At 38.1% G+C, this 18692-nt stretch overlaps 1 protein-coding gene across 9 annotated transcripts in view; it reads right to left on the reverse strand.

The window, feature by feature from the left end:
• Positions 1 to 18692, reverse strand: part of PEX5L (peroxisomal biogenesis factor 5 like) — a 174098-nt gene that overhangs the window by 13713 nt on the left and 141693 nt on the right. For all 9 annotated transcript variants that reach the window (XR_005558155.1, XM_039355450.1, XM_039355452.1 and 6 more), the window contains 4 exons: positions 15443 to 15569; positions 14604 to 14700; positions 5727 to 5822; positions 212 to 328 (listed from right to left, as the gene is read on the reverse strand). Coding sequence is in view for 8 of the 9 variants with exons in the window: in XM_039355450.1 (XP_039211384.1) it covers positions 212 to 328; positions 5727 to 5822; positions 14604 to 14700; positions 15443 to 15569 (437 nt within the window). In the remaining variant the exon portion in view is untranslated. The remainder of the gene's footprint in view (positions 1 to 211; positions 329 to 5726; positions 5823 to 14603; positions 14701 to 15442; positions 15570 to 18692) is intronic.

An 18692-nucleotide genomic window follows, 5' to 3' on the forward strand; every position in this document is an offset into this window, starting at 1 on the left:
GGTGCCTTGAAGAGAAGGCCCATTTCCTGGGTCTCAAGAGGTGACCATTTTTAATTCAAAGCAAGCCAACTGCATCAGTTCATTGAAACTACTGGGGCTAGATGAGCGTTTAGATAACCAGATCCTATGTGATAATGTGCAAGTTTGCCTTTTACCGATCTGGGATCAGCATAAAGATGTTCTTCTCTGTTCTTCTACAATCCCAGGTTACCTTCTCATTAATGGAGACGGCCACTTGTCCTTTTGTTTCTTGGCTTTCTGAAATCCACTTTCTGCGAGCCATTTCTTCCCACTCTGCCTGCATCTTGTCCCAAAACTCTGTGTCTGACTAGGGAGAAGAGAACCAAACAATGATAAAACATGGAAGAAATAGAATGGAAGAAACAATTCCTTCAGATTAAGGGCATCTCCAAGTTATTTTTTTACTTTCAAAATTGAAAATCCAGAACCTCAAACATCTTTAAATGCAGTCATTCTTTGGAGGGGACAAACAAAGGTGTAAGTGGCACCATTTGTGCGATGCCAGTGTGATACATGTGACAATATTTTGACATCTACTAAAGGTCTAGATCTTAAGATGAAACTTTCCAGTGGAGAAGATGTAAGTTTTAGATTGTATTCATAACTGAATTATTTCCAACTTGGCACAATATAACTGACCCACAAGTTCATAGTAACAAAGCCACAAATAAGCACAAGTTAAATTAAAGAATCAACACACACTGCAAATGCAAACTACACACTCTGAGATTTTTACTTGGCTCAGGTAAACTTGCTGAATGGACAAAATGGAAATTTTGAAGTTCTAATCCCAATACACCTGTAAAGGTGCCAGGCTGGGGAAGATTAACTTAGATGATCACTGTACACACTCATCCCAGTTTGCAAGTTTGAGATACAGGTAGTCCTCACTTACAATAATTTAATGACCATTACAACAGCACTAAATGCCTTGGTAAAGCCACACTTGGAATACTGCATCCAGTTTTGGTCACCACGATGTAAAAAAGATGTTAAGACTCTAGAAAGAGTACAGAGAAGAGCAACAAAGATGATCAGGGGTCTGAGGCTAAAACATATAAGGAATGGTTGCTGGAATTGGGTATGTCTAGTTTAATGAAGAAAAGGACGAGGGGGGACATGATAGCAGTGTTCCAATATCTCAAGGGCTGCCACAAAGAAGAGGGAGTCAAGCTATTTTCCAAAGCGCCTGAAGGCAGGACAAGAAGCAACGGGTGGAAACTAACCAAACAGAGAAGCAACCTAGAACTAAGAAGAAACTTCCTGACAGTTAAAACAATTAACCAGTGGAACAACCTGCCTCCAGAAGCTGTGAATGCTCCAATACTGGAAGTTCTTAAGAAGAGACTGGACAGCCATTTGTCCAAAATGGTATAGGGTTTCCTGCCTGAGCAGGGGGTTGGACTAGATGACCTCCAAGGTCCCTTCCAACTTTATTATTATTATGGATCATCGCACAGTCAGCCAGATGTTCAGACTGAAAGGAAAGGAAAGGAAAGGAAAACCTGTGTGTATAAATGACAGCATTTGTTAGAGTATTTCCATAATAACTGGAGAAAAAAGGAATATTATTGTTGAGGAAAATAGAAAGATACCCTTAATGATGGCAAATGGCAAGGAATAAATGTATGTGTTTGTTCATTCATATACCCAGTTACAGTTACTTATTTATATTTATATCATTTATATCATTTAAATGATTTATATCATTTACTTATCACATTTACAAACTGCCCCTCTCCTTCCCAGAGTGGCTGTAGGCAGTATACAAATAAGACATAAAAACATAAAAGCTATATATAAATATTATAATAGGAGGCAATTAAAACAAGATTAGAATAATTAACATCTGATCCTCCTCAAAAAAAGTTCCATTCTACAAATCACCCCCCACTCCAGCCAGCCCCCTGCCATTCCCTCTCACCCATGGGTGTGACATGGCCCCACACAATTTGCAATCCAATATCTTGCCAAATTGTTACATGCAATCATCGCTCCTGAATTAACAAATATATATATATATATTGGAAGTGTCTTGGTGACGTTTGGTCACATGACTACGGGTGGGGCATCAGAACTTCAAATCCAGGGCATAAGTTTTGGTTTGGGGGGATTTTGTCAAGCACTTGGGAAATCAGGAGATTTAGGCAGTTTCAAATGAGTATAAATATTGATAGCATAGCTTAAGCTCTCTACAAGAATCTGACCAACTAACAGTCAAGGGGAATGAGCAGAAGATAAGAGAGGCACTCAAGGTGAGATGTACTTGTGACTTATGATGCATTTGACCCCTCCCTCAGGCTCAACCTGGTCATGCCTTCAGATGTTGTGGTGCTTCATCACTGGAGGTTTTTAAGAAGAGACTGGACAGTCACTTGTCTGAAATAGTATAGGATCTCCTGCTTGAGCAGGGGGCTGGACTAGAAGACTTCCAAGGTCCCTTCCAGCTCTATTTTGATTCTGATTCTGATCTATTTCTGTCATAACTTCAAACAGTTGTTAAGTGGCTGGTTGTAAGTTGAAACCATCTATATTTCCTTAAATTGTGATATTGGTCTTTATGGAAGGAAGGAAGGAAGGAAGGAAGGAAGGAAGGAAGGAAGGAAGGAAGGAAGGAAGGAAGGAAGGAAGGAAGGAAGGAAGGAAAATGCTGAGTTTCTCACCCCTTCTCCCAATGATCTATGTGGATGATGTTGTAGGAGAGTGGTGTGGAGGGTTATGTGTTGACTTGGTTAATTGTGAGACCATCACAAGTTCTGGAAATCCAAACTGTACTTGCTTATTAAGGACATGGTACCCAGCTCAGTTCAGTATCTGCAAGACTTCAGATGGAAGCACAAGAGGCACAATTTGTAATTATGAGAGAAGAGGAAAACCAGGTGTTTGGGGAGATATTTAGCACCGCTCCAGCCTCACATATTTACATTGCTTTAATTCAGTTTACTGTTTGCAAACCTGCACAGGTTTCAACTATTTTAGTGCCACGCATTTAATGGAGATGTTTTCTTAAAAGGCAATCCCTTCTAGCTGATAGGAGGGAAACAGAGATGGGATATTTTCCTCCCGGTTTTCTCCTTGGCAAACTGCCCCCAAAATAATTAATTTCCAATTTTATCAACAAACACACCCTGAGATTAGGTTCAGTCCCTTCCTCTCGGTTTACAAAGGACTCCACAAATGTCTTGTCTTGTTTCATATCAAATAGAAAGAGTAATATGAGAATGGTCTGGCAAAGGTTTCACTCTGCGGAAGTGAAAATTGGATTTTGAAGAAGCCAACTAGAACATGTACTGATGCTTTTGAACTTTGCTATTAGAAAAAAAAACTCCTGAGAATAGCATTAACAGCCAAGGAAACAAACACATCGATCACAAAACAAATCAATCCAGAATTCTTATTTGAGCCACAAACGAACAGGCTCCAATTGTAAGGTTTTGGATACATTTCTATAATACTAAGACAGGTGACCTAGTAGGAAGGAATAAATAATAATAAGGTCACATAGATTTGTTTAGCTAATGGATTATTAATAATCACACCGTGTTGTAATTTCCATTGTGTCTGCCTTTTTGGGTGTCTTGTCTTTGCAATGTAATTTAAACTCTGGTTTTGCTTTGGCACAGGGGCACTGGGCTTTGTTTGGTACCCAGCACATTCTATATTTATGTTAATAAAGTCCTAGAGGAGATCAACCCTGACTGCTCTTTAGAAGGCCAGATCCTGAAGTTGAAACTCAAGTACTTTGGCCACCTAATGAGAAGGAAGGACTCACTGGAGAAGAGCCTAATGCTGGGAAAGATTGAGGGCAATAGAAGAAGGGGACGACAGAGAATGAGGTGGCTGGATGGAGTCACTGAAGCAGTAGGCCTGAGCTTAAATGGATTCCAGAAGATAGTAGAGGACAGGAAGGCCTGGAGGAACGTTGTTCATGGGGTTGCGATGGGTCGGACATGACTTTGCAACTAACAACAACAACAACAACAAAAGTTATGTTATATCTTCACAGTGATTTGGTTGCTTTATACGAGTCAGATTTGGGCCACAGCCATATATTTTAACATCCTTCATAACTTGTTGATGTATGAAATATTCGATGCACATAGAATACTAGCAGGGCAGAGACAAAGATTAGTAGATTCTTTCTTCCACAGTCTATCTTGCTAAAGGAAAAATATCTCTGGCTGTCTTGCTAGTAGCCAACATCTGGCTCTTTCGGACAGTGGGGAAGATTGAGATGCTTTTGAAGCAGTAGCATCCGGGGATCGCATTACAATTTTATTGATGTGCTCTTTGTGGTTTGGGATTTGATTTAATTGCATTTGAGCCTTAATACTGTAATGAAGAGTGTAAGCTGCTTAAAGTCATCATCTGGTTGAACCAGCATATCTTAGTTAAAAAAATTTTTTTTTTAAAAAAAATCAATCATTTACTTTTTATGTATTTACTTACATTCTTATATGGGTCATATTTCTGCAACTATCAACCCTTCTAGTAGGCATTTAATTGCTGCGTTTCAATGTTAACCAAAGTTTTGCTTACATTGCATTACACTTTTATGAATCTCCCCATTTCTTATTTTTTTTAAAAAAAGAATATTTATCAGGTACAAAAGATCAGGTCCACATATGAGGGTCTAATTAAGTTGATTTCTTCCTAATCATACTTATGCACAGGAATCTTCTCAACTAACAATTAGCACCTGCTTGGATTTAGAGAAAGGTCAACGGAATTCATGGGAGGTTGGGCTTATTTCACTTGTGGCTATGTAGAGATTCTATGCTGATTCCTCTTTTATCTCTGCCCCCTGGTTCTGCCACTCCTTCTCCTACAATATTACAGGATTTCAATTGCAAAAGAGAAAAAAAGAGAAAACAATATATAAAAACAAATGAAAATGATAATATCCAACAGTTATAAAGTTGTAGCACCAGAAGAAAGAAAAAGAAAATTAAAAATAGTAAAATATGAAACAAAGAAAAAAAAGACACATTTATACTAGATTAGTATAAATCGTCTAATACATCACACATTCATTTAATCATTTAAACCAGCGGTCCACAACTTTTCTGGCTCCATGGACCAGTGGCTTCAGAAACAGTGGCCATGGGAAAGGGGGGCAATGGTTTTGTATGTGCAACCTAGATCCTGCGCATGTCCAAATGAAATTTTGCCCGCTCACCTACTGCTTTCATGGCCCAGTTCCTAACAGGCTGTGGACCAGTACTGGTCTGTTGACTGAGGGTTGGGGACCCCTGAGTTAAACTGATAAATTGTGCATAAGTTAGGCATAAAATTGTTTAATTTTGCATAATAGTATGAACTATATACCAAATATGTATCAAAGGAAATGAATTGCATAGTTTTCTGATTAGGAGAGAAATATATTTTTTAAAATAAATATATTACAAAAAATATGAATCTGTTTAGATATCCAGGTTAATAGTACTTTTCCAGTCTCATGTCTCTACATATAATTTGGTTCACAGTCGGGCCTGAAATGTGATTGGCTATGTTTTTGTTCAACCAGATATTCCATTTCCCACAAAGGTATTTGTCTTGTAATGGAGACACAATCACTACTGTAGTTTATCGTTATCACATTGTGGTTTTTAATCAATGTCCACAACTGAGCTGAATGCAAATGGCTTATGCAGTAGATGATGTCTTGTTCTAATTGAACTAATTCTTGAAATGCCAAGGAATACCTCAACAGCAGCTTTAGCGCGTTCAAATTCCTCTTCCAAGGAATGATTTCGGGTTAAGAGAGGTCCTCCCCAGCATTGCTCTTTGGTTGACTGGCCCTGGAAGAAAACCACAGTCAAAAAATAAGACAAGGCAAGATAATCATTGAAAGAATCAGAATCAGTCAATGCTTAGGGCTAAGTTTAGGTTTGTATCAGGAATAAAGATATTTTCAAACTGAACTTATATCCTGGTGATTGCACCCATGCATTTTTCTTAGCAGCACTAAGATGTACAGAAGTATTTCTTTATTCAAATTTATTATAGCGGCTAAAAACAGTTTGTTATTTCTTTCTTGTGTTTTTTAATTTTTCTTATGGATTAGTCTAATAGTTCCCAAATGGTTTCCTACTTAAATACTAGCCAGGGTGACCCTACTCAGCTTTCAAGGTAAGCCAAACATAAATAACAACAACAACAACAACAACAACAAAGTTGGAAGGGACCTTGGAGATCATCTAGACCAACCTCTTGCTCAGGCAGGAAACCCTATACCATTTCAGACAAATGGCTGTCCAGTTTCTTCTTAAAGACTTCCAGTGTTGGAGCATTCACAGCTTCTGGAGGCAGGTGTTCCACTGATTAATTGTTCTAATGGTCACGAAGTTTCTCCTTAGTTCTAGGTTGCTTCTTTCTTTGGTCAGTTTTCATCCATTGCTTCTTGTCCTGCTTTCAGGTGCTTTGGAGAATAGCTTGACTCCCTCTTCTTTGTGGCAGTCCCTGAGATACTGGAACACTGCTATCATGTCACCCCTCGTCCTTCTCTTCATTAAACTAGACATTCCCTTCATTAAACTAGACATTCATTCCTTATATATTTTAGCCTCCAGTCCCCTGATCATCTTTGTTGCTCTGCTCTGTATTCTTTCTAGAGTCTCGACATCTTTTTTACATTGTGGTGACCAAAGCTGGATGCAGTATTCCAAGTGTGGCCTTACCAAGTCATTGTAAAGTGGTATTAACACTTCATGTGATCTTGATTCTATCCCTCTGTTAATGCAGCCCAGCACTGTGTTGGCTTTTTGGCAGCTACAGCACACTGCTGGCTCATATTTACGGTAAGGGATTGTCCACTAGGACTCCAAGATCCCTCTCACAGTTGCTACTATTGAGCAAGGTACGTCCTATACTATACCTGTACATTTGGTTTTTCTTGCCTAAATGTAGAACCTTACTTTAAAGATATTTTAAACATATGCTGCTTCCTCTTGAATTTGCACAAATGTATATTTTGGCTAGTACTGTGAAGCTGTTATTGTTCAGGACATTTTCTTAGTGTAGTTTCAGTTATTACAATTCACTGCAGGTTTTGGAGTTAGATGCAGCTCTCAGACTTTAGATTGTGAATTCCTGATTTAGAAAACTTCACAACATTGTCCATTGTTTGTGTCATGCTCGAAGGAGTTTTGCTTAATTAAATTGAAAATGAAAGGTCCTTATTCCTAGAGCCGAGTCTAGGTTTTTGGAAAAATAGTCAAGGGAGATAACCATAAACAAGCCTCTTTTCGGAAGGTATTTGATGGTAGAAACTTGTCTTAGAAATCACTTTTCTTAGTACACTTCCTTTGATCCTGAGTGTATCCAATAATTATATTTATTTCTTTATTATTGAATTTATATACCACCCATCTCTCTATCCAATATCACAAACAAGTCAGTGCTTTGCCCTTTCCAGAATACAAAGGTTTCAGATGCTGACTTTAGCTCTGCTTTTCCTGGCTTCTTCTTTTTGTTCTCTGACTTTGGAAGTATTATAAGTGATATACACCTTGTATTGGGAAGGGAGGGAGAGAGGAAGGGAGGGAGGGAGGAAGGAAGGAAGGAAGGAGGGAGGGAAGGAAGGAAGGAAGGAAGGAAAGACATTAATATGGTCACAGACCAAATGACTAAGAAATGGTTTCCATATTAAACCTATCGAGGGGAATTCTTCTTTCTATGGCTGAGAGTGAGTGGTTCCAAATTCTTCTATCAAATGCTTGGGAAAAATGTGTATTATTTTGAATAGAGTTGAAAGTACTTTGCTAGATGGAAGCTGGAAGCATGGCTGCCTACAAACAATATTGGTGGCCAAAGGCCAAGCTTTGTCTCATTGTTAATCTCCACCAGTCTTCACTTTGCTTGAAGTGAAGCCATTGCTTGATCACAGCCCAGTTCTTTATCAACAGCAGTGAAGCTGTATCAAACATTTTCTCATCAATCTCAGCTTCTAAGCCCCCCCCCCCCGCTGTTTTCATTTTCCACTTTGACCAGGCAGTAGTGATTTGTGGATACCTGCTATTCCTGGCTTTTTCCTTTGTTCAGCCTCTTTCTTTGGATTCATCCGATGGGAACAAGTGCAATGCAAGTTGATAATCCCCCTTTTCATTAAAATAAAACCCCTTTCTAAACTCATGAACCCGCTGAAAAGAAATTTCAACTTTCAATGCAGGGATAAGCCATGAAGTGACCTAAAAACGTTGGCTTTGCTAAGCTCATGATCTCAGGCTTGTCCAAGGTCAAACTCATTAACCAGATCTCTTTCCAACAAAAGAGGGCAACTACGTGTGCTTACATGATTTTATTTTGGATCATTATCATTCTTGCAGTTACTCAGTTGTAAAGAGTTGCCAGATGCATAAAACACCGAGCTAGCTGTTTTGTTTTTTTCCCCTTTGGGAGAAAGAAAAGGATCTGCTGATCTTAGTCTGAGCACTACTGAATGAAGAACAAGTTAGAGCAGTGTTTCTCAACCTTGGTAACTTTAAAAAGTGTGGACTTCGACACATTTCGACAAGGCTGGCTGGGGAATTCTGGGAGTTGAAGTCCACACATCTTAAAGTTATCAAGGTTGAGAAACACTGGGTTAGAGCAGAGGTTCCCCAACCTTTTGGGCACCAGGGACCGGTTCCGTGGAGAGAGGTTTTTTCCGTGGACCAGAAGGGGCGTGGTTTTGCATGTTGCCTGCATCCCGCGGATGGGGCTTCACTTGTTTGCACACCCTAGTTTCTGGCATGCTGCAGCCCGGTACCAATCCAAGGCCCAGGGGTTGGGGGCCTCTGGGTTAGAGCATGCTCCTTCACAATTCTCAGATGATTAGGATGATACCAGATGTGATATGGTGTAATAGGTGCACAGGAGCATAACCAGATATGTAAGATGTTACCTTAATGGCTCATTAGACTATTTAATGTTCATAAACGGTAATCTCAAGACAAGACTATCTGGAATGTAGATGGTTTCTCAACTACTGCAAAGCATATAGTGATTAGAAATGGCCTCTATCAGTATGTTCATGCACATTGTCCCAAAAGTGCTTTTTAAAATGCAACTGGGCTTTCTTTGTTTTTCCTTGAAGAAATTTTACTTCTCATCAGTTCTGAAGAAGCTTCTTGGATGAGAAGCAAAATGTGACATCTTCAATCTTCAGTTGCTTTTGGGACACCTTTGGGACAACCATGACCTGGATGACTGAGACTCTCCATAGACATTCATGCACACATTCCCTTAATACTGGGAACGTTGTGCGTGTGTGGAAGGACAGGAGTGCTGGTATACCATAATGGCTAAAATATATTCCTAGTACCTCGTTTGAATTGGTCTTAAGCAAACTCAAGTCCTTGTAGCAATATTTATGGTAAGGTGATTCCTGTTCATATCAGTGCTGCATTACTGAGATACTATTCTGAATACAGTATGTCCCAAATTCATAGTTGCTCTGCAACTATCACTGTTTTTTTTTAAATGTTAATTTAATTCTTGTCATGTTAAGTATGCATGTCCTTAAAAGCTGCCAATCAGTCAACTGGTGAAATCAAAATCAATCCAGAAAGAGTCCAGAGGTTAAATCTGACATAATCAAACATACATTTGTTTTTAGACATGCTTTTTTCAAGTGTCTCCGATTTTTATGCAACATACTTGAATATGCATTAATTTATATGAACTTTTCCAGATAGGAACAACTGACCCCAGTGTTTGATTGATTGACTGACTGAATTACTGTTGTTCACTGCTGTTCTGAAGAATGGATCAATCCTCCTCCAGGGTAAGATTTAACATTTAATAAATGCTACCCCAATGATTTCTGTGCACTTTCAAGTAGCTGTGCTTGGGAGATACGTCAGAAAATGACATGGCTAGAATAACATCCTTCCTCCTGAAACCCACCTAAGATGCGTTGTAATCTTAACACAGTGGACAAGAAGGCATATCGTCAAATTCTACAAAGAAATTTTATATATTAAACCACAATTGAAACCACCTTTTTTGTTGATGGATGACCAAGATAGATTAGTAGCTGTGGAAGTGCAGATACAAAGAGTTTAAATCTATAGTACAGGTAGTCCTTGACTTAACAACCATTTGTTTGTTCCATATAGTATTAACCTTGTGAACTCTAAAGCTTCCTCCTTTTGTTATATATTCAAGATGGACAGTGATTAATATTTATACATTACTTATATGTAAGGGTGTAGGTCTATACATATGTTGTATTTAGTATGTTTTAAATGTATGTTATGTATGTGTACACTTGAGACAAAGCAACTATATTTCATTTTCAATGTGTGCTGTTGTGCCCACAGGGAAAAAAATGACAATAAAGTTATCTAATTTGTTTAGTGACTATGTGGCAAGAAAGATTATATAAAATCGGGCAAAACTCACTGAACACATGTCTCACTTAGCAACAGAAACTTTGGGTTCAATTGTGGTCATAAATCAAGGACTACCTGTAGATCCTCGGCTGCTTTTCTAAGTGCATCATAAAACAATACTACATTAGAGACTTCCGGTTCCGGTTCGCGGCGACTCTGGTCGCATCTGGAGACTTGTCTCTACCCCGGCTGGGTTTTTCTTCGCCGGTAGACTTGGGGTACAGAAAAAATCTTTCTTTTAAGAGCTCTACTATCATATTATACTGGAAGATTGTTTCTTTTTCCACCTTTTTCTCTAAAAGATAGAAAAAGGGAAAAAGTGCTGTCTGGAAAAGATTTTTAATTCTATTGAGGACATCTAGTAGCGAAAAGTTAATATTGCAACTGCTGGTTACTGTTTGGAGATGAGATGTACTTGGCCTTCAAATTACTTTTGAAGAGAAAAGATAAGCGGATGTAGCTGTGGGAACTGTGGGGGTGGATACTGCCTTACTTTTATTAAATACAGCCTCCACTAAAAGAAAAAAGGGACTCTCTTCAATTATTATTAAAATGGAGAAACCTTATTCACAATTGAACTATAAACTTATATTGGAAAAGATCTATGAAGTTAGAAGAAATATGTGCTACAATCAAAGAGATTTCTACAGAATTAAGAGTCAGAAGCCATATTCCAAACCTTCAAACTGACTTTCAGACAACATCTGACCATTCTACAAACCAAAACATACTGGAAGAGGATTTAGTTGAGACTAAAGAGGAATTTATTTTACCCTACAAGGATTTCATCTATACCTTTGAGGATCAGAAAAATCAAAGACTGCAATTTGAGCCTTTAAAGCAATGAAACTTTAAGGATAAGAGAAATAGATGCCTGACTTCTGGTTCCAGAATGCGGCGACACCGGTTGTGCCTGGAGTTTCCTTCGTCGGTAGACCCCCTAGGGGGTCGAAAGTCACCCTGGAGGGGCAACCACCAAGGAGGAGGCTGGCTGGTAGATAGGGGAGGGTGGCAGTTTCCCCTGAGTCTCCAGCTTCTCCTTAGGGCTGACGGAGCAAAGATCGGCCTGCCGATCACCCTGCTGCACCAGCCGAAAGTCACATCATCATCTAAGCATTAAAGACCCACCGCAGATGATCCGTGTGAGACCCCTTTTGTCCCTCCCCATACCCCTGCTGTTTTTGCCTGTAGAAGCTGTTTGTGCTATTATTTCCCCGTCTGGAGAAAGCAGCTTTAGTAATCATGGGAACAAACGCGTTTTACAAAAAGGACAGAAAAAATAAATAAATATTCATTTAAAGACTATATTCTATTCCTACTTACATTGTGCTGTAGAAAAAACTGGTTTTTGTGCTTTTTGGAGCGGTATTATATTGGCAGAGTATTTCTTTTTCTATTCTCCCTTTAAATATAGAAAAAAGGAAAAAAATGGCATTTGAAGAAGTCTTTTTAGCTCAACGAGGACACCAAGTTAATATTGGATTGTTGTTTATTTGGAGATGAGCGAGCTTTGGCCTTCAAACTGTTTTTAAAGAAAAAAGATAATTTGAGCTAGCTGTGTGATCTGAGGGGGTGGATAATGTTCAACTGTTCAACTGTAACCTTCACTAAAAAGGAAAAGGATTCTTCTTCAACTATTGCTAAAATGGAGAAGCCTCAATCACATTTAAACTGTAAACTTATACTGGAAAAGATCTATGAGGCTAAAGAAGAAATATTTACTACAATAAAAGAGGCTACTACAGAACTAAGAGTCAGAATCTCTACTTTAAAATTTAAAACTGACTCCCAGATTACACTTGACTACTCTACAAAACAGATTATACAAGAAAAGGTTTTAACTGAGGATAAGGAGGATCTTATTTTGCCTTACAAGCAAGACCAGGAAAAGCAAAGACCGAACTTTGGACTTCTGAAGCAACAAGGCTTTATGGACAAGAGAAACAGAGGATTAAATCAGAGATCAAGATGGTCTGTATCGAATCAAGTGACACTACAAGCAACAAAAAGAGACCTATTATCTGGAAGGGAAGCCCTGTTATGGAAACCTACCTGGCAAAAGAGGAAAGCTAAAATAAGATTGAAAAATGAAATTTAAAATTTCTTAAATTGGATTAAAGGCAACCTAGAACTATGGACTGATCTATGGACTGAGATTTTGAGTTTGAAGTAAAAAGATGTCTTAGAGTTGGAGTGAATCAATAATTAATTGAATGTTAATTAAATATTGAAATGATTTAAGGTTTGATATTAATTTGTTAACTTAAAGAGATTGATTAAGTGAAGGATTAGATATCTAGAGAATAGTTTGATAAATACATTTAGATGTGTCTAGGATAGATTAATATTTTTGTTTAAAAATGAGATATCTTTCTATATAAGGGATTAAAGACAATTTAGAATACTAGGAATGTTCCTTTTAGAATGTTAGGTTTATTTTTATGAAAATTATGATGTAATGGAATGACGAAAATTGAAGAGATGTTTCAGATTTGAAGTGAACTAATAGTTAATTGAAATTTAATAAGATGATATGATTTTCTGATGATATGGACGTTATTAGTCATGATAATTAACTGGAGACTTGAATTTTGTTTAATGGAATTACATGATTTAAGGTATGATATTATTTTTTTAGCTTGAAGAGATAGATCAATTGATAGATTTGATAGGTATAAGATAGATTAATATTTTACTCTAAATAAGGGAGATTAATGGAAGAAGAAACAAATAAGATTTTGATAAAATTAAGAAAGTAGAACATATGTGGAAGGGATATTTGAATTAAAAATGTTTTTATTTAAAGTTAATTTGATTATAGTAGAAATTGATGAAGTTTAAAAACAGGTTCAGGTTGAATAAATTTAAGCTAGAATTGGATATTCTAAATATACTATGCTATTTGAGGGAAAAAGAGAGGGAATATTTGACAAATTGATTATATTATGTATATATGTCTTGTTTTAAGATATTTGATTACCCCAGCACCACGGTGTGTCCTGAATATGTTGCTTTAAGAACTTAAAAAACCAATAAAATTTGTTTTTTTTTTAAAAAAAGAGAATTAGACGCCCAATGCAGAGAACGGGATGCTTCTTACTGTCTCAAATGATGCTACAAGCAACAAAGAGAGTCTTATTGGCTGAAAGGGAAGCTTTGTTATGGAAACCTGTCTGGCACAAAAAAAGGCCAGAAGAAGACTGAAAAGTTAAATTCAAAATTATATGTGATGGATCAATGGCACTGTAGAATTATGGATTGATTTAAGGATTAAGATTTAGAGTTAGAAATAAGAGAAAAATGGGTGATTATTAGAATATATATTTTAAATAGATTAAGAATGTATTCTTTGGAATAATAGGTTTATTTGTATGAAAACTATTATGTAATGGAATGAAGAAAACTGAAGAGGCGTTTTAGATCTGGATTGATTTAATAACTAATTGAGTATGTTAAATTAGTAAGATGATGTTCTTGCTTGACAATATGGACGTTATTAGGTATAATAATTAACTGGATTAAATTTGAATTTGGTCCAATGGGCTGAAATTATTTAAGGTTTGATGTTACTTTGTTATTTTGTTATCTTAAAGAGATTGATTGATTGATGGATTATATATGTATAGGATAGACTAATATTTTACTTTAATTAGGAGATATATTGTGTAGTGAAAGAAGAAATAAATGAGATTTGTGATAAAATTAAGGATTTAAGAGATTGAGATCTAGAATATATCTGGAAGGGATACCTGAATTGATAATCTGTTTCTTTAAAGTCAAATTTGATTATCCTAATTGTAAATTCACAAAGCTCTAAAACAGGTTTAGGATTGTTAGAAATTTAAATTAGAAATGGATTATTTTAAATGTATTAGGTTAATTGAGGGAAATAGAGAGGGAATATTTAATGTATTGATTTGAGTTATTCATATATGGTTTTATTTCTGGATGTTTGATTACCCCAGCACTATGGTGTGTCTTAAGCACTTTGTTCTAAGAATCAAAAAACCAATAAAATTTGTTTTAAAAAAAATAAAAAATACTACATTAAATGTCAAATAATATTAAAATAACTAATAGTGTTAGTAATGATGCAGATACCAGGATTAATATTACTGATTTGCAAAATATGAATATTATCTAGAATACACCACCGTTTTGGACTGCTTCAAAACACAACTAGTCTAAATAAAAGCCAGCTCTTACCTTTGGTGCAGGGTCTAATTCTAAATCTGTGGCTGAAATAGATTCCAGTGTGGTTTTACCGGTGGCCAGCTCAGGCTGTGAACTGTTTTTCGCCAACCTACAAAAGAACAAAATTGTACCTCCTTGAATTGCACCCAGGAGTAATTGGTGATTAGTGCAGTTCACTCTCAGCAAAGGTGTTATGTGATCATTGCATGGCCCACACATCACTGTTGATACTGTGGCATTCTGAACCAACTGTAGCTTTTGAATAGTTTTCAAGGGCAGCCCCATGTAGAGCGCAATGCAACAGACTATCCTCAAGATGATTGAGATACAAGTGAGAATGAGTCCATGAATTCTAACTGCCACCGTCAATTGTTTTCTGACCATTTTATGTTGAAGTCATGCTCAGCTTTAAACACTAACAAGCATTTCTCTTGGTTCTCTTCCTGTAGTATATCATTATACAATGCACACATGATTTGTGGCTGAGCTGTTCCCTGCTTTCCCATTGGTTTGAGTCATCTCCTTATAGGCATGATAGTCAACTAAATTGCAGGTGTGGGATGGCAGGTTATGAATGTTGTATGGCTAAGAAATTAACTACAGGTTGCCCAGAATCTGTAGTTTGAAAGGGACCTTGGAGGTCTTCTAATCCAACCCCCCTGCTCAGGCAGGAGACCCTATACCATTTCAGACAGGTGGTTGCCCAATCAGCGATGGAGCACTCATGACTTCTGAAGTTCCACTGATTAATTGTTCTAATTGTCAGGATGACACGGGTAGAATGAGGTAGGATAATTCATCTCAACCAATGAGAGGATTGGTCCTCAGAGAAAGTTAAAAGCACAAATTACCACACAAATTCTTTTGATGGAACTTTAGAAGATGATGATCTTCTCTCAGGACCTGAAGAAGCTTTGCCAGCTCTTTCTCCACGATGCTTGACTTCATCCCATTTTTCTAGTTGCCCCTGGATATTGACTGGATAAGGCAAAAGAAAATGAATTCTTGGAAGAAAAGCAAATATTAAGTCTCTCTCCAGTTCAACTAGACGCCTTGTAGCCATCTTAGCAATAACAACACAGGAATGTCTAGCTATTGGTAGTCCTCAGTTTACAACCATTCATTTAGTGTAACTGTTCAAAGTTACAATGACACTGAAAAAAGGGACGTACGACCGTTTTCACACTTAGGGCTGATGCAACATCCCTGTGGCCAAATTCAGACCTTTGGCAACTGACTCATATTTATGACAGTTGCAGTTGTCAAGACTGATTCGCCCTTTCACCTACATTTTCTCCATCACTCATAATTTGACAAAAAACAGAACAGAGATTGTGGAATGGAATGCAAAGGTGGGAGAGATGGTACCTAGGCAACTGAGGTGTCTTTGAGCCTGCAATAACGCAGGTGGACTTTTCCCATAACAAGAAGACATATTACTATTGGACAGGGGCGAGTGAAGCTATTGTTTAATTAAGTAAGCTTTTGCGTGGGAAATCCAGATCTGGTTTCATTTCTTCTGTGCCAATATAAATTTTCAGGAAAGTATTATACTCTTGATAAAATCATGTCCCAGGAGTTTCTTTTTCTGGAAATGCCAAATGGACAGTTGACAGCAAGATCCTGGGGACCCTCTGACAAGCAAAATCAATGGGGAAGCCAGATTCACTTAACAATTGTGTTACTAACTTAACAACTGCAGTGGTTCACTTAACAACTGTAGCAAGAAAGGTCATAAAATGGGACAAAATCCGCTTATCAACTGTCTTGCTTAACAACAGAAATTTTGCAGACAATTGTGCTCATAAGTTGAGGACTACCTGTACTGCTTTCTTTCAAGAGGTTTATTTGACCTTTTGGTCCAACCTATTCCTCTGGACCAGAATGGTGTCCCTTCATCCAAGCATGAACCAAGGCCGACCCTGACTAGCTCTTTTATTTCAGAAAGGTTAGCTAAGTCACAGCAGGAAAAGGGCATCTCAGAAATAGATTTCTTTCTCTTGAAACCAAAGAAAGAAGGAAATTGTCGCACGCCCTCTCCACTGTGAGTTTCATATCTGCTGCTGCTGCAGTAGAGAATACAATGGATGCATTCACATAACACCCTTAACCAGTTATGGGATAACAACTTGGTGTTTGCATTTGCATCAACTATTAAACTTGGTTGGAGTTAAACGTAGGTACAGTTTAGTTGGGTTTGGGTGAAGTGCAAACCCAGACAGGTTTACAATTCAATATAACACGCACGTTTAAATAATGGCTTAATTTAACAGGTTAGTTAAGCTTGTGTGAACACAGTGAAGTATTCAAAGACCAGCAGATGAACCAGAGTTACAAGTTGAAGATGCGCTCTGAAAAAGAATGACTTTTTCCCCCTGATTCATAAAAGCAGCCACAGAAGAGCCTTGGAAGAGCTGTAGATCATTAGAAGCAGCTTTTTGTAATGCTGCTTCTTCCAGCTGGATCTGTTCCACACGTGTTGAACTACAACTCCTATCATCCTATCCTATCCTAGACAGAAACATAGGACTTCTAATCTAGCCCAGGGGTTCCCAACCGCCGGTCTGTGGACCAGTACCAGGCCGCACAAACAAGCAAAGTACCATTCACTGGATGCAGGCAGCACACAAAACCACGCCCTCTCCAGTCCACGGAAAAACCTCTCTCCACATAACCAGTCCCTGGTGCCCAAAAGGTTGGGGACCTCTGATCTAGCCCATCTGAAGGGTATCAGGTTGTGAAAGAGTACTGACAAAACAAATATGCAGGAGATAGGATTATCTGTAGGTCCTCTTTAAAAGATTTTAAACCTCATCCTCCTCAGTCTTCACATTAGTGGTCCAAGTACTGTGGTATAGTTCTTTGGCGTGAGATTGCTGTTTAAAATAACCCGTTATTTGTACCTGTGAAATGGTGCAAGATATTATTTCCTATCCTTGGCTTCTCAATCCCAAGAGGTGAACAGGCTAAATATTACAGTTAGTATCCCAACCTGTGTTGTGAATGTCCTTAATTCTAGTCTAGTTCTAGTCCAACGGGACCATTTAGAACTGATCGCTCCTATCTATCTATCTATCTATCTATCTATCTATCTATCTATCTATCTATCTATCTATCTATCTATCTATCTATCTATCTATCTATCTATCTATCTTTTCTGAGGTTTTCACGGATGTTTGTATGTAGGTCTTTGGTTATTCAGGTTTTCTGCCGCATAAAATTGGAAGTGTCTTGGTGACGTTTCAATGAAGTCCCATTCGTCATCTTCAGGCTGGTGTTTTCAGCTTCATGCTTCTAGGAGCAATGTGTGATCATAGCTGTTTCTTCCCTTTAACTGCCAGTGGGGGTATGAACTGATTGGGTGGGAGCTTGGCTGTGTTTTGATTGGGTGGAGATGTGTTCTGATTGGTTAGGGGCTTGGCTGTGGTCTGATTGAATGGGGGGGGGTTGGCTGTGCTCTGATTGGCTGGGGGAGTGTTGTGTTTGGGTGGGGGCTTTGTTGTGCTCAGGTTAGTCTGAGTTGCAGGGGGTAATGAGATGGTGAGTTGCATTGCTGTTGTTTGGCTTCACATTTGTGGTCCTGCCTCATCTTCATGGTGGGAGTCATTTGCTTCATGTATGGATTGGAGTGGTTTAAAGTGGCTAATGATGCAGCCATGGTCTGGCTTCTGGTTTGCGGTCATGCCTCATCATCGGTGTGAGTTTGGGTTTGCTTTTTGCGTGGATGTGTGGTGATGACATCCTGTATGGTTTTTGTGAGTGTGGTCTGGTATCATTCTTTGTGTTACGGACTCATTTGTCAATAAGGGCGGGTTTCCAAATGGCTGGTAGGCAGGAGGTATCATCTCGTTTATTCATGCTGTGTGGGCATTTTTCTATCTCGATGGCTTCTCTGATTATTCTGTTATTAAAGTGTTCAGTTTTGGCAATAGTTCTGGTCTTTTTAAAGTCAATTTTGTGTCCTGTGGCTTTAAGGTGTTGGACCAGGGAAGAAGTTGGTTCCTCTTTTTTGACTGAGTTCTTATGTTCTTCAATGCATGCACTTATTCTTCTGTTGGTTTGTCCAATGTATGTGGTGGGGCAAGCGGTGCATGGGATTTC

The sequence above is a fragment of the Crotalus tigris genome, unplaced genomic scaffold, assembly GCF_016545835.1.
Source record: "Crotalus tigris isolate CLP2741 ecotype Arizona unplaced genomic scaffold, ASM1654583v1 scf7180000018690.2240587, whole genome shotgun sequence".
Lineage (NCBI taxonomy): Eukaryota > Metazoa > Chordata > Lepidosauria > Squamata > Viperidae > Crotalus > Crotalus tigris.